We start from the raw sequence: 14,142 nt of genomic DNA, 5'->3' as shown, positions 1-14,142 counted from the left end.
GGGATTGGTCACAGAGCCATCGATCATCGTCTGGGAAATCCGGGTAAGACCCCCAAAAAGAAGTCGAAAAGGTCTTCGGCTTCGCCTCGTCCATCAAAGTCATCCGACGGGGCGAGGGAACGTCTGCATTTGAGGTCTGGCACCGCGGTTGAGCCTGTGCCTAGTCGGTCTCCACGCATCCCTGAGTTTCTTGGAGCTGGAGCAACCCCCACCCAACTCCATGGCATTTATTACGCCATGAACCTCATATTTGTGTGGTTTCTCCCTGCTGGTGCTCCCTTGTGCCCTTCAGGTTCAGGAGGGGCCACTACTGGTTTTTCACCTGCAGGTTCACCACCAGCGCCATTTGGGCCCATTGGATCCATGGACAGATCTAGACCGACACCGGTTGAGTCATCTTGACCTTCCTCGGCGCTCGCCCCACTGCTAACGTTTCCAGTGGCGTTCTTGTCTCAGACGCCGTCCACAGACTACTTTGGCGCCGACTGGAGGCATTCAGTCAATCAGTGTATTTGTAGAGCACGCTACTCACCCGTGAGGGTCTCAAGGTGCTTCGAGGAAGAGGGAGGGAGGGAGGGGCTGCTACTATTTGAACAGCCAGGTCTCGAGGAGTCTCCTGAAGGTCAGTAGGTCCTTGGTCTGCCGTAGGTGGATGGGGAGGGTGTTCCAGGTCTTGGCCACTAGGTAGAAGGATCAGCCGCCGGTGGTTGTCTTGCGGATGCGTGGGACGGTGGCGAGGTTTGTGGAGTGGAGCTGACGATTCAGGGTGTAGAAGGTGAGATGATTGTTGTGGTATGCTGGTCCGGCGTTGTGGAGTGCTTTGTGTGCGTGGGTTAGGAGTTTGAATGTGATCCTTTTGTTGACAGGAAGCCAGTGTAGGTTTCTTAGGTGGGCTGTGATGTGGCTGTGGCGGGGAATGTTGAGGCGTGCGGAGGCGTTCTGTATCTGTTGCAGTCTTTTCTGAAGAGCTGCCGTGGTTCCCACGTAGACAGCATTGCCGTAGTCCAGTCTTCTGCAGACGAGGGCCTGGGTAACCGTCTTTCTGGTTGCGGTAGGGATCCACCTGTAGATTTTGCAGAGCATGCAGAGGGTGTTGAAGCAGGATGAGGCGGCGTTGACTTGTTGGGTCACGGAGAGCTATGAGTCCAGGATGAAACCCAGGTTGCGGGCGTGGTTAGTGGGCGTTGGCGCGGTTCCCAGCGAGGGCGGCCACCAGGAGGCATCCCAAGCGGAAGGGGCGGGGCCAAGGATGAGGACCTCTGTCTTGTCTGAGTTTAGTTTTAGTCGACTGTTCTTCATCCAGTTGACGACGGCCTGCATACCCACGTGGAGGTTATTTTTGGTTGTGGCGGGGTTCTTGGTGAGGGCGAGGATCAGCTGGGTGTCGTAAGAGATGATGTTGAGGTTGTGGGAACGGACGATTTTGGCGAGCAGTGCCATGTAGACGTTGAAGAGTGTCGGGCAGAGGGAGGAGCCCTGTGCTACGCCACAGATGGTCTTGGTGACTTCAGATAGGAATGGAGGGAGGCGGACTCTGTGTTCCTTCTGTGAGGAAGGAGGTGATCCAGTCCAGGGCCTTGTCGCGGATCCCTGCATCGCGGAGGCGTGTGCGCAGGGTGTGGTGGCAGACGGTGTCGAAGGCGGCCGAGAGGTCCAGGAGGATGTGGGCTGCTGTTTTGCCTTTGTCCAGGAGGGTCCGGATGTCGTCAGTTGCCACGATGAGGGCTGTCTCGGTGCTGTGATTGCTGCGAAAGCCAGATTGGGAGGGGTCCAGAGTGGTGTTTTCCTCCAGGTGGTGGGATAGTTGCCTGTTGACAAACTTCTTGAGTACCTTTGCTGGGAACGGAAGCAGGGAGATGGGCTGGTAGTTTTTTAGGTCCTAGAATCCGCCTGGGGTTTCTTGAGTAAGGCGTTGATCTCTGCGTCCTTCCAGCTTTCCGGGAAGGTGGCGGTCTCGAAGGAGCTATTGATGATCATACGGAGTTGGGGGGGCGATGATGGAGCTCGCTCTTTTGTAGATGTAGTGCGGGCAGGGGTCAGATGCAGAGCCGGAATGAATGGTGTTCATTACTTTGGTGTCGGCGTCGTTGATGTGTGTCCAGGAGAGCAGGAGGTTGGTGTGGTTGCGGGGTGAGGAGTCAGAGGTGTTGGTGGCTGCTGGTGGGGTCTTGTTGTTGAAGCTGTCGTGGCTGTCTGTGATTTTGCGTTGAAAGAAGGTGGCGAGGGAGTCGCAGAGGTCTTGCGAAGGTGGTATGTCGTTGGTGCTGGAGCTGGGGTTCGAGAGTTCCTTCACGATGTTGAAGAGCTCTTTGCTGTTGTGCGCCTTGTTGTCTATGCGTTCCTTGAAGGAGGATCTCTTGGTGGCCCGGATGAGCTGGTGGTGCTTGCGGATGGCGTTCTTGAGGACCGTGTGGGTGGCTGGTGTCTGTTCCTGGCTCCACTTCCTCTCGAGTTTGCGGCAGGCTTGTTTGGATGTCCGGAGGTCGGTGGTAAACCAGGTGGCCTTTCTGATAGCGTGGTTGTGGGAGGGTTTTTTGATCAGGGCGAGAGTGTTGGCGCAGTCGTCGATCCATTGCCTGAGGTTGCGGGCGGCTGAGTCCGTGTCGGTGGAGTCAGCTGGTGGGGTTTGAGCAAGGGCGGAGATCAGCTGGTCGTTGGTGATCTTGTTCCAGCTGCGACAGGGGATCGGTTCTGGGTGGTAGTGGGTGGTGGGTTTATTGAAGGTGAAGTGGACGCAGCGGTGGTCATTCCATCCAGACTGGAGCCTGAGCCCTATTCTTATGGGCTAGGACTTGGGGAAGATTGGGAGGGGCCATTGGACCCTTATGAGTACCAGCTCCTATATCCCAATGAGGGCAACTGATGAGGATTTTGAGGATGCCAGTGGACTGGACACCTTCCTAGATACTAGCTTAATCTCTCCTCCTACCGTTGCTAAGGATGAGGGAGCCTCTTTTTGCAACAGTGGTGAGAAATGCGGCTAAGGTCATGGACCTTCAGCTTCCATCTGTGGCGATCAGGAAGAACATTTCAACGGAGGTGCTTCAGCCGAGAGTCACCCCTTCCGAACTGCTTCTCCCATTTAATGAAGCCCTCACAGACATCCTAGTCTGGGCATGGTTCAAGCCCTGCACAGAGACTTATGGGAATAGGACATTTGCCTGCCTCTATCGCGCTGCCGCAGGGGACTCCAACTTCCTCACCCAACACCCCACCCCAGGGACCTTGGTGGTCAAGCCCCCATTTCCAAACTGAATCCTGGCATATTCCCTACCACTTCACTGGACAGGGAATCCAAGAGGCTGGACATCTTGGGTAAGAAGAAGTTTTTTCTTCCAACAGCCTGGCACTGCAGTCCGTGAACACCTTGTGCCTTTTGGGCTGATACTCTCACTTGCTCTAAGACTTGGTAGCTCAGGTGCTGCATATGATCCCAGAAGAGGCCCGAGCCACACGCTCCAAAGCTATTGCTGACTGGAGGGACGCAGCTAAGTGCGCCATACGCTGTGGGCTGAATACAACCAACTGACTAGGAAGAGTGGTTTCATCATCGATGGCCCTTATGCGTCATTCCAGGTTGAGAACAATGGGTTTTTCTGGAGATGTTTAGGCCTCGCTCATGGACATTACCTTTGGTGGCTCCTGTCTCTTTGGAGACCAGACAGACCCAGCGCTAGAGCTCTTTAGGGACAGCAGAGCTGTGACTAGGTCCTTGGACCTTTCCATGACTCTTCACCAACGTCAGTCTGCTTTTCACTCCTTTTGTGGGCTTGGGAGGGCCTTCCAGCCATGGCTCTACCTGCCCAGTCAGCACGGCATGCAAACTTACCACCCCCTGCATGGTCAAGGACGCAGTACCCACAGACCCTAAGGGTCAGGTTGCCAGAAGTCGGGCCAGTCCACCACTCCCCCCGTAGTTTGCCCTCCGACCATCAGGGGCACCTAGTGGGATGCAAGCTACCCTACCATATGCGCCACTGGAGAGCAATAACATCAGACTGCTAGGTTCTTCAGGTTGTCCAGTGGTGCTACCCCCTCCCATGTGTGACCGCCCCTCCACCCATGCCACCCACTTGCGACATGCTGACAAAGTACCATATCGCCTTACTCCTCTAGTAAATAGTGGCTCTGTTAGCCAAATGAGCCAAAGAGAGAGTGCCAACATCAGAAGTAGGTTTTGGCTCCCATCCTGCTACTATCTTGTGCCCAAGAAGGATGAGGGTAGTTGTCCTGTCCTAGATCGGTGCCCTCTCAATTTCTTCCTGAAAAGGAGAAATTCAGAATATTCACGCTCACTCAAGTCCTGTCTGCCCTGATCCTTGGAGACTGGATGGTAGCGTTAGAGTATATAGGCACCGCACACATCCCTTCCGGTGCAGATGACCCCACAAATGCCACGCAGAGCTGGACAACACCACCTACTGGCATGTACGGGTACCACTCACCAAAAATTCTGGATCCAGTCTGACACCTGGGGTAATTCTGAGTTAGGGAATCTGCAATTAGAAAGTCTCTACCAGCTAAGGCTTTACCAAAGTTAAGGAACTTGTTCATCTCAATTTCTTACTTAAACAAAAAGAAAAAAAACAATAATAAACATGGTTTCACTGAATATAAGTAAGTGAAGGTTAGAAAGGAATACTACGGATTGAACATTTTTGAAAATTTTCAAAATAAACTGACAGAATACAGAAACAAAGAACAGCGCATTGTGAGATGGGAACTTCAGCAGGGGAAGCTGTGTACAGCTCTGGATGACCGTAGTCTGTATCCATGTCAAAGGGTACAGGGAGTAGATCCAGCATATCTGCCAACTTTGAGAGACAGATGCACATGCTCTTTGCTGAACATTGATTGTATTGTTCCGAAACTATATGCAGGTGTGAACCCCCGTGAAACTCAGAGGCTCAGAGTAAGCCTCTTTTGGTGCTAAAGTTAGCTTACCCAACAGAAAGGAGGGGTTGGAGATTTTTATGCAAAGAGGCTTTGATGCCATTATAATGTTACAGTATTTATTATTAGTCATCCTCCTGCTAAATATCATTGCCAGTATCTTGTTTGTTTTTATAAAAGCTGCTATTTATCTTGTGTGTATTAACCTAGGGTTTTAATTTTAAATAAGTCATATATTATATTCCATCTTACCCTAGTGTTCTTGAGTGTGGCTTTCCGTGATGAAAGATGATTTGGGTTCCACTAGGATCCCTGTGAAATCTCACAGGACTGATGGTTACCTAGAACACATCTCCCTGTAGTAATAATCAGTGGGTTGCGGGGTGGTTGCAGCCCAATGATTTGTCTGGCCCAGGTTTGTATATGGACTAGGTCCTTGGTACCAATGAGTCTAGAAAACCCATTTCCTGGCCTATAATACTATTATCATTCTCTACATTTTTCAGAACCTCTGTTTCTCGATAAGGCTGTCGCATATGTGATACATTTGGTGTTTTGTCAGTGACATTAAATATCTTATGACTGTGTCCATATATATATGTATGTTGTTGTGCAGAAGGACTGTAGTAAAGACTGATTTGGGTCTTGGGTGTGTAATTTTCCTCGGGTTATCAAACATTTATTTATTTTCCTTTATCTGTACCTTGCTGCCATAGCATTTCCTCTGAGAAACTGCAATTCTCAGACCTCTATCCCCATCTATACTTTGTGCCCCTCAATGCTTTGACATTGCCCTTTGCTGAGTCAGGTGTGGCCCCCTTACTTGTCATGACTTCAAATTTCTCTTCCATTTTAGTGCACAACTGTGCCCACTCTGGCTGTTTTATTACCCATGTGCTCATGCAGGCCTGAATTGGTTGTAGGAGATTCTACTCACATCCAGACAGTTTGGCTTCAACTGGTGTTTCCTTCACAAGCACCTTTCCTGGAGATTATTGAGCCTGTCCCATTCATGTTGAAAATACCTTTTCCTGCTGGTTTTGCACCCGTGTTGATTGCCTTCAGTCTCAGTGGTTCTTGAGATGATTCATCAAGTTCCTTGGAGATATTGCCGAGATCCGAGGGTGGCTACGTGAACTCTCAGCTGGATATTGAAAATAGGGCCACCCATCCTCTGATATTTGGAAAGTGGGCTCCTGACTTTTCCAGACAGAAAAGGCCTCCTAGGGCCCTCATCTACTGGCCCTCCTCTCCTGGTGCCGTTACAGATATCAGCAGCTCTAGCAGTCTCCTATACTCTGCTACTCCTTGGTAGGACCTGAGTGACACTTCTACCGAAGCTCCCCCCAAAACACCACATTCTCTCAGGCAAACTAGTGGCTTTAAGGGTCTGAGACAGTCAGAGTATCCTGGAGTGTTGCAGAGCACCTCTTGCTGTTCAGACCCACCCAACAGTGTCCACTGATCGATGCTACTAGCATTCCCAATTAACCACATGTGAGTACACTACCTTTAGGATCAACCCTACAAATGCGAGGGAGTCTCTCAGCACTTCAGTGCCACAAGCCTCGTCGAAGAGCAGAAGGCCTGCTCGGAACCCCATAGAATCATAGCCATCTTATGATCAGCCTGGCTGTTAAATTATCCACACCTGCCACCCCTTCCCTTTTCAGTGTCTGTTTAGACCTCCTTTTATTAATCCCTTCATAGAATGAGAACGTAGACCCACTAGTCGCACTTTGTGCTGGTGTGAGGCAGCTTTCTTCCTTTCGCATGGGGGCACTCTGACATAAACAAAGACACAAAGTTCCAAGGAAAGCGTTGCTTTAATGAGGTATGTTCCATTTCCTGAACTCTGTGGAGATGCAAAGTTGAAATTACTTCATACAATTACTAGAGATGATTGCATTGATTTTATATTCCAGAACGGATGCCCTAGTTGGTTAGGCCTCACTGCATAAGCCAATTGCTTAGTCATTTGCTTCTTTTTGCTTATGTCTTGGGTCCTGCCTCTTAACTTGTTCTTTTCTACCGTTTAGGGAGAGCAGAGAGAATCCCATAACAGAAAATGAAAATTACTACCCTTAATCCTAGTTCTGTACCAATAATGCTAGTTCCCAGTCATGGGTAATCTCTCTGAAGTCCTAATCATCCCTACCCCTTTCCTACTCCAAGGATTAGGGGTAAACAGTGTAGGAGTAGTGAAAATTCCACTGCGATTTGTCAAAACAAACTGCTCCACCGACCGTGAACTTCAGTATGGAAAGGCTAGCGGCTTTAGGATTTTGCAGTGTCATTTTTTTTATTTTGCAACTTATTAAACTATTTTTTTCTCTTTGCCTTAATATAGAGTGTAACATAGCAGTGTTTTCAGTAAAATGTTATTTCTGTTAAGTTGATTTTTGAAAAAAACTAAGATTTGTCCCTATGAGAGGCACTTTAGGTATTTAAAAAGCTTCTTTCAAGAGGCACAAGTTGTCAAAAAAAAAAAACAATTGTTCCTGGGATAATAGAATTTTCAAACATGACTTTTGTAGCCAACACGTGTTTAACAAAAATTTGTTCCTGGGATAGAAGAATTATCCAACATTATTTCTATAGCCCACGCATTAGTTCTATGCGTACTTTATCGGAACTACAACAAAACAGATTTGACATCAGTAAATATATTTTGTTGTAGCTCTGGTGAAGTGCACGTAGAATGAAACTTGTTGGCAACAGAAAAAGGCCACAGAAATCATGTTAGAAGAATTTTCAATCAGTAAAGGATACTTTATCATGAAACCTGTGCATTGATGGGACATTTTTGAGGACTACCATATGGAAACGCGATGCGATGTGTTCCTCATTCAGTATACTTTGACATGAAACGTAATCTAATTTGAGAGCGCTGGATCATCTCATATATAGCTAATGTAAAGGTTTGCTCCAAATCCAAAGCATTTAGCTATCGAGGACCTTCAAGTAATTGCTATTACTTCAATGCGTATGTCAAAGGTTCCATGCTCATAGCCAAAATCTTTGCAGTCTAATCCTCAAATCTCCCAATGGTTTCACCATCCCGTCTAACTCCTGAAGCTCTTTTTTTTGTTGTTGTAAAAGTCCACCATCTTTGCCAACACTCCTCCTTTCCTAATCAAGCTTTCTCTCATTCAACATTTAACCAACCTATCCTGTACCCATCGGATAAATTTTACCCCATCATTAATAACCCATCACATTACGCCCTTTTCTGCTTTTTAACAAGGCTCTTCCCTTTGGTACTTTCAGCTGCAAGACTGCCATAGAAATGTTGTTGGTTTAAAAGCAGTAGGTGAAAGAATCTACTCTTTCCATCTACTGTCGTGTATGCCTTCTCCCTCCCTTGTCCATAAATCGTAGCGAAACGCATTCTTCAATAAACTTGCCTCTACCACCAGTTTGGTCATATTAGTAAACAGTGGCTGAAGGGAAGAGATTACCAATAGTCAGCAAAGCTGAATAGATTTATGGAGATATGAAGCTTTGCTATCTAATGTACGAAATTGATTTTGATATGCTGTACACGTTTGTTTTCTGTGGTAGAAGGCACATTATTGCATTGTAACGGAATTTAGATATGGTATATTTTTCGGCTTTTAATCCCTAGCCCCAAAATGAGGCTTGCCCTGTGGTGAAGTGCTTTGTTTGAAAACCAGAGTAAGCTCTTTTTGAGTCCAAAATATTTGGGGGTGAGCGGGGGGGCATGTAGGCCACACCTCTGAAGACAGAGCGGAGTGTGGCAGTGAACCCGTATGCAGGGTAACTCAACCGGTTTGGAGCTGTAGCAGAATTACTTGCAGTATCCCAACTCTGGTTTGTTTTTTCGTTAAACTTCTCTTCTCTTCAAGAAGGGACGTGTGGTCCTAAGGTACAAGCCTATCTTTGCTCTCAATGAAATTAAAATGAGTTTGGAAAGTTTGATCTCGAATAGGACCTGTCGCAGTCTACAGTTGATCCATTACTCAATCTTTGCATTTTTTCATGGTTTGACAATACAAATGTCTGAACAGAAAAATAAGATACATTTTGGTAAGCAGACTTCTCACAGTGAATTCATGTAGAGGAAATTGATGTACGTTTATTTTAGAAAGTAGGTTACAGGTTACTAATTTGAATGGTCGCACCATGACTAGCATCCTTTCTGCGCAGCCCTCCTGTTTTAACTGCCAACCCAGGACTCTGCACCAGATCAATATTTTGTGAGCTTGTATGCTGAGAGGAGCAGGGAAACCATGCACGAAACAACCAATTATAGCAAGGTTTTCCAATGGTATACATAAAATGAACCAGGCGAAACCTAAATGCAGTTAAAATGTAGAGTAAGGTGGTCAAGCGTTTTATAAAGTTGTAGAAAGATGATATGTTCTGAGATAAAGAATTATATATTAGTGAGGAAATAGAGAAGTATGTACTTTGTGTACAGTAAGAACCGTACATGTTCTGTATGTCTTGATGTTGTGTCATAGTGGACATAGCTGACAGCAGAGAAAGGTAAAGAGCTGCCAAGCAAACCAAAGAAGGTTTAAGATTCACAGTGGAAAAGGGAATAGCATTCTGTTTGGAGTCAATTTCTTAAACTCCATCACCCCCTTATCTACTATGCTTAAAACCACCTTGAACTTCTTTCATATACGTGAACTGGACTTCAAGGTTGGTTAAGACTTGATAATCCTGGTCTCTCAACTTCTGTGACTACAGTTAAGAAATTTGAATATGCTTTAGTTCATAGTAAGGTAAGAATAGATTAAGAATGTTCTGAGACGGTGCCAGAGCTGCAGATGTAATAAATGTCATGTTTATTAGGAGTATTTTCTCATCATTACAAGATAAGTGTGTTTTATACACACCTTGCTTCATTTTTTTCAAATATTTACTTATTTAAATCAAATTGATATTACGAAAAGGAAAATCGTTTTTTTTGTTAACCATGTTATTTCAATTAATCAGATTAACCTGGTTTGTATTGTGTTTTTTTTTCTTCAAGGCATACTGTGTCACTGAGCCTGGGGCAGGATCTGATGTCGCTGGTTTAAAAACCAGAGCACAGAAGAAGGGAGATGAATATATCCTCAATGGACAAAAAATGTGGATCACCAATGGTGGCAAAGCTAACTGGTACTCATTTGCATAAAAATACAATTGTTCACCAATGTCAAAGTAATGCATGCAATCAATTGGCATCTAGCTAGAGGACGAGGGTTCTCACAGAAAGAACAAACTCTTTTGGTTTCTCAAATGGAGGATGGTTTGACCCATGTAATCTATGCATTTTCCAGCACAATTTTTCAAAGCAACTTCTACTTTGACACACAAACTAAAAATGTAGGTTGAGGTGTTTGAGTTTAGTTAGATATGGATCACTACAACATGCAGGAGCTATGAAGCGTGTGCAGTTACCAGACAGAGTACTGTTTGTTTACTTGAGGGAGGACCTTTATATAATGTTCTTAAAAGCTCCTGAATACTCCTTATCTTACACCACTGTAAGGAAATGCCTCCTTGGCATGGTTACCCCCTGACTTTTTGCCTTTGCTGATGCTATGTTTTGAATTGAAAGTGTGCTGAGGCCTGCTAACCAGGCCCCAGCACCAGTGTTCTTTCCCTAACCTGTACTTTTGATTCCACAATTGGCACACCCTGGCACCCAGATAAGTCCCTTGTAACTGGTACCTCTGGTACCAAGGGCCCTGATGCCAGGGAAGGTCTCTAAGGGCTGCAGCATGTATTATGCCACCCTAGAGACCCCTCACCCAGCACAGACACACTGCTTACCAGCTTGTGTGTGCTAGTGAGAACAAAATGAGTAAGTCGACATGGCACTCCCCTCAGGGTGCCATGCCAGCCTAGGTAAGACACCCCTCTAGCAGGCCTTACAGCCCTAAGGCAGGGTGCACTATACCATGGGTGAGGGTACCAGTGCATGAGCACTGTGCCCCTACAGTGTCTAAGCAAAACCTTAGACATTGTAAGTGCAGGGTAGCCATAAGAGTATATGGTCTGGGAGTCTGTTTTACACGAACTCCACAGCACCATAATGGCTACACTGAAAACTGGGAAGTTTGGTATCAAACTTCTCAGCACAATAAATGCACACTGATGCCAGTGTACATTTTATTGTAAAGTACACCACAGAGGGCACCTTAGAGGTGCCCTCTGAAACTTAACCGACTATCTGTGTAGGCTGACTGGTTCCAGCAGCCTGCCACACTAGAGACATGTTGCTGGCCCCATGGGGAGAGTGCCTTTGTCACTCTGAGGCCAGTAACAAAGCCTGCACTGGGTGGAGATGCTAACACCTCCCCCAGGCAGGAGCTGTAACACCTGGCGGTGAGCCTCAAAGGCTCACCCCTTTGTCACAGCACCGCAGGACACTCCAGCTAGTGGAGTTGCCCGCCCCCTCCGGCCCGGCCCCCACTTTTGGCGGCAAGGCCGGAGAAAATAATGAGATTAACAAGGAGGAGTCACTGGCCAGTCAGGACAGCCCCTAAGGTGTCCTGAGCTGAGGTGACTCTAACTTTTAGAAATCCTCCATCTTGCAGATGGAGGATTCCCCCAATAGGATTAGGGATGTGACCCCCTCCCCTTGGGAGGAGGCACAAAGAGGGTGTACCCACCCTCAGGGCTAGTAGCCATTGGCTACTAATCCCCCAGACCTAAACACGCCCTTAAATTTAGTATTTAAGGGCTTCCCTGAACCTAAAGATTCAGATTCCTGCAACAACAAGAAGGACTGCCTAGCTGAAAACCCCTGCAGAGGAAGACCAGAAGACAACAACTGCCTTGGCTCCAGAAACTCACCGGCCTGTCTCCTGCCTTCCATAGAACTCTGCTCCAGCGACGCCTTCCAAAGGGACCAGCGACCTCTGAATCCTCTGAGGACTGCCCTGCTTCGAAGACGACAAGAAACTCCAGAGGACAGCGGACCTGCTCCAAAAAGACTGCAACTTTATCCAAAGGAGCAGCTTTAAAGAACCCTGCAATCTCCCCGCAAGAAGCGTGAGACTTGCACCACTGCACCCGGCGACCCCGACTCGGCTGGTGGAGAACCAACACCTCAGGGAGGACCCCCGGACTACTCTACGACTGTGAGTACCAAAACCTGTCCCCCCTGAGCCCCCACAGCGCCGCCTGCAGAGGGAATCCCGAGGCTTCCCCTGACCGCGACGCTCTGAAACCTAAGTCCCGACGCCCGGAAAAGACCCTGCACCCGCAGCCCCCAGGACCTGAAGGACCCGACTTTCACTGCAGAAGTGACCCCCAGGAGTCCCTCTCCCTTGCCCAAGTGGAGGTTTCCCCGAGGAAGCCCCCCCTTGCCTGCCTGCAGCGCTGAAGAGATCCCTTGATCTCTCATTGACTTCCATTGCGAACCCGACGCTTGTTCTAACACTGCACCCGGCCGCCCCCGCGCCGCTGAGGGTGAAATTTCTGTGTGGGCTTGTGTCCCCCCCGGTGCCCTACAAAACCCCCCTGGTCTGCCCTCCGAAGACGCGGGTACTTACCTGCTGGCAGACTGGAACCGGGGCACCCCCTTCTCTCCATTGAAGCCTATGCGTTTTGGGCACCACTTTGAACTCTGCACCTGACCGGCCCTGAGCTGCTGGTGTGGTAACTTTGGGGTTGCTCTGAACCCCCAACGGTGGGCTACCTTGGACCAAGAACTGAACCCTGTAAGTGTCGTACTTACCTGGTAAAACTAACAAAAACTTACCTCCCCCAGGAACTGTGAAAATTGCACTAAGTGTCCACTTTTAAAATAGCTATTTGTGAATAACTTGAAAAGTATACATGCAATTGAAATGATTCAAAGTTCCTAATGTACTTACCTGCAATACCTTTCAAACAAGATATTACATGTTAAATTTGAACCTGTGGTTCTTAAAATAAACTAAGAAAATATATTTTTCTATACAAAACCTATTGGCTGGATGTGTCTCTGAGTGTGTGTACCTCATTTATTGTCTATGTGTATGTACAACAAATGCTTAACACTACTCCTTGGATAAGCCTACTGCTCGACCACACTACCACAAAATAGAGCATTAGTATTATCTCTTTTTACCACTATTTTACCTCTAAGGGGAACCCTTGGACTCTGTGCATGCTATTCCTTACTTTGAAATAGCACATACAGAGCCAACTTCCTACAACCACTATTGGAACTTTCATAGATTCACATGCTTGAGTCATTCCCGGTCATCTCAATGAGAGTCCCCGATACCTTATAAAAGATAATGGCTCCATAGACATAATCTTAGAGGCCTAATGCCTTACTCTTAAGTAATCTATCCAAGTCATTATGTAAAAAAAAGACTAAACTTTATAGAGTCCACCAATCAGAAGACCCCACTCTCTAGAACCCTTCTGAGAGAGGCTCCAGACCCTCTGATTTTCTACCACATGTCGGCTGAGGAGTCTCCAATGAGCTCTGCTTAATTGTTTCCTGTTTGGAATATATTTGACCACTACGGATCATACATACTCATTTGTCCTAGAATGTTTTCACACTCTGGACACCTCTGGACTGACCTTATCTTCATAATGTCTGACAGAGAGAGAATAGGTCTCTTCAGAGCCTGCAGTACATGTGGAAAGAAAATACTTCAGTCTGAAGAACCACATAGAGACTGCATATACTGCCTCTATCTTGATCATTCTGCTAAAGAATGTAAGGTATGTCCTACTTTTTCCAAAACACTGAAGGATAGAGAGGGAATGCTACTAATATGGCTGCAGAAGCTTAAAACTTTAAAAAACCCTGTCTCAGATTGGGACAGCAAAGAGTCTTCTTGGTCTTCCAGAAGGTCTCAAAAGAGAAAAGATCACCTCATTCTGATAAGGGTTCAGAACAGCCTTCTAAAATGTTTAAAAAGACCACTCAGGAGTCTGGTAAAGGAACAGCCTTTCAACATCACCTCATAAAAGGGAAACCTTTCTCTTTAAAATCAGAAAGAAAAGGCCGGCCTTCTACTTCAAAAAAGGTTTCCGTCTTTTTCAGAATCATCAATACCTTCACCAAAGGTCATTCATACATTTAAAAAACCTTCAGTTCCTCCAGCTGACAGACCGTCGACGACAGTTCCACCGTCGACGAGGTCATTGTCATCGACACCATCGTCGACGAAGACTTATATGTTGGCTTCATCAGCAATGACGAAATTCTCTGTTTTCAGCCTCTCAACAATTATCTCATGCTTGTCAACGACGTCTACGTCCATGCTATCCAAAACT

General features: G+C 46.9%; 1 protein-coding gene across 1 annotated transcript in view; it reads left to right on the top strand.

Annotated features, from left to right (window-relative positions):
- Positions 1-14,142, top strand: part of ACADM (acyl-CoA dehydrogenase medium chain) — a 258,751-nt gene that overhangs the window by 107,803 nt on the left and 136,806 nt on the right. The window contains exon 7 of the mRNA XM_069232418.1: positions 9,899-10,029. Coding sequence (XP_069088519.1) covers positions 9,899-10,029 — 131 coding nt within the window. The remainder of the gene's footprint in view (positions 1-9,898; positions 10,030-14,142) is intronic.

The sequence above is a fragment of the Pleurodeles waltl genome, chromosome 4_2 (assembly GCF_031143425.1).
Source record: "Pleurodeles waltl isolate 20211129_DDA chromosome 4_2, aPleWal1.hap1.20221129, whole genome shotgun sequence".
In the NCBI taxonomy this organism is placed as follows: domain Eukaryota; kingdom Metazoa; phylum Chordata; class Amphibia; order Caudata; family Salamandridae; genus Pleurodeles; species Pleurodeles waltl.
The sequence above is the reverse complement of the archived record's forward strand: the minus strand, read 5'-3'. Positions and strand labels throughout refer to the sequence as shown.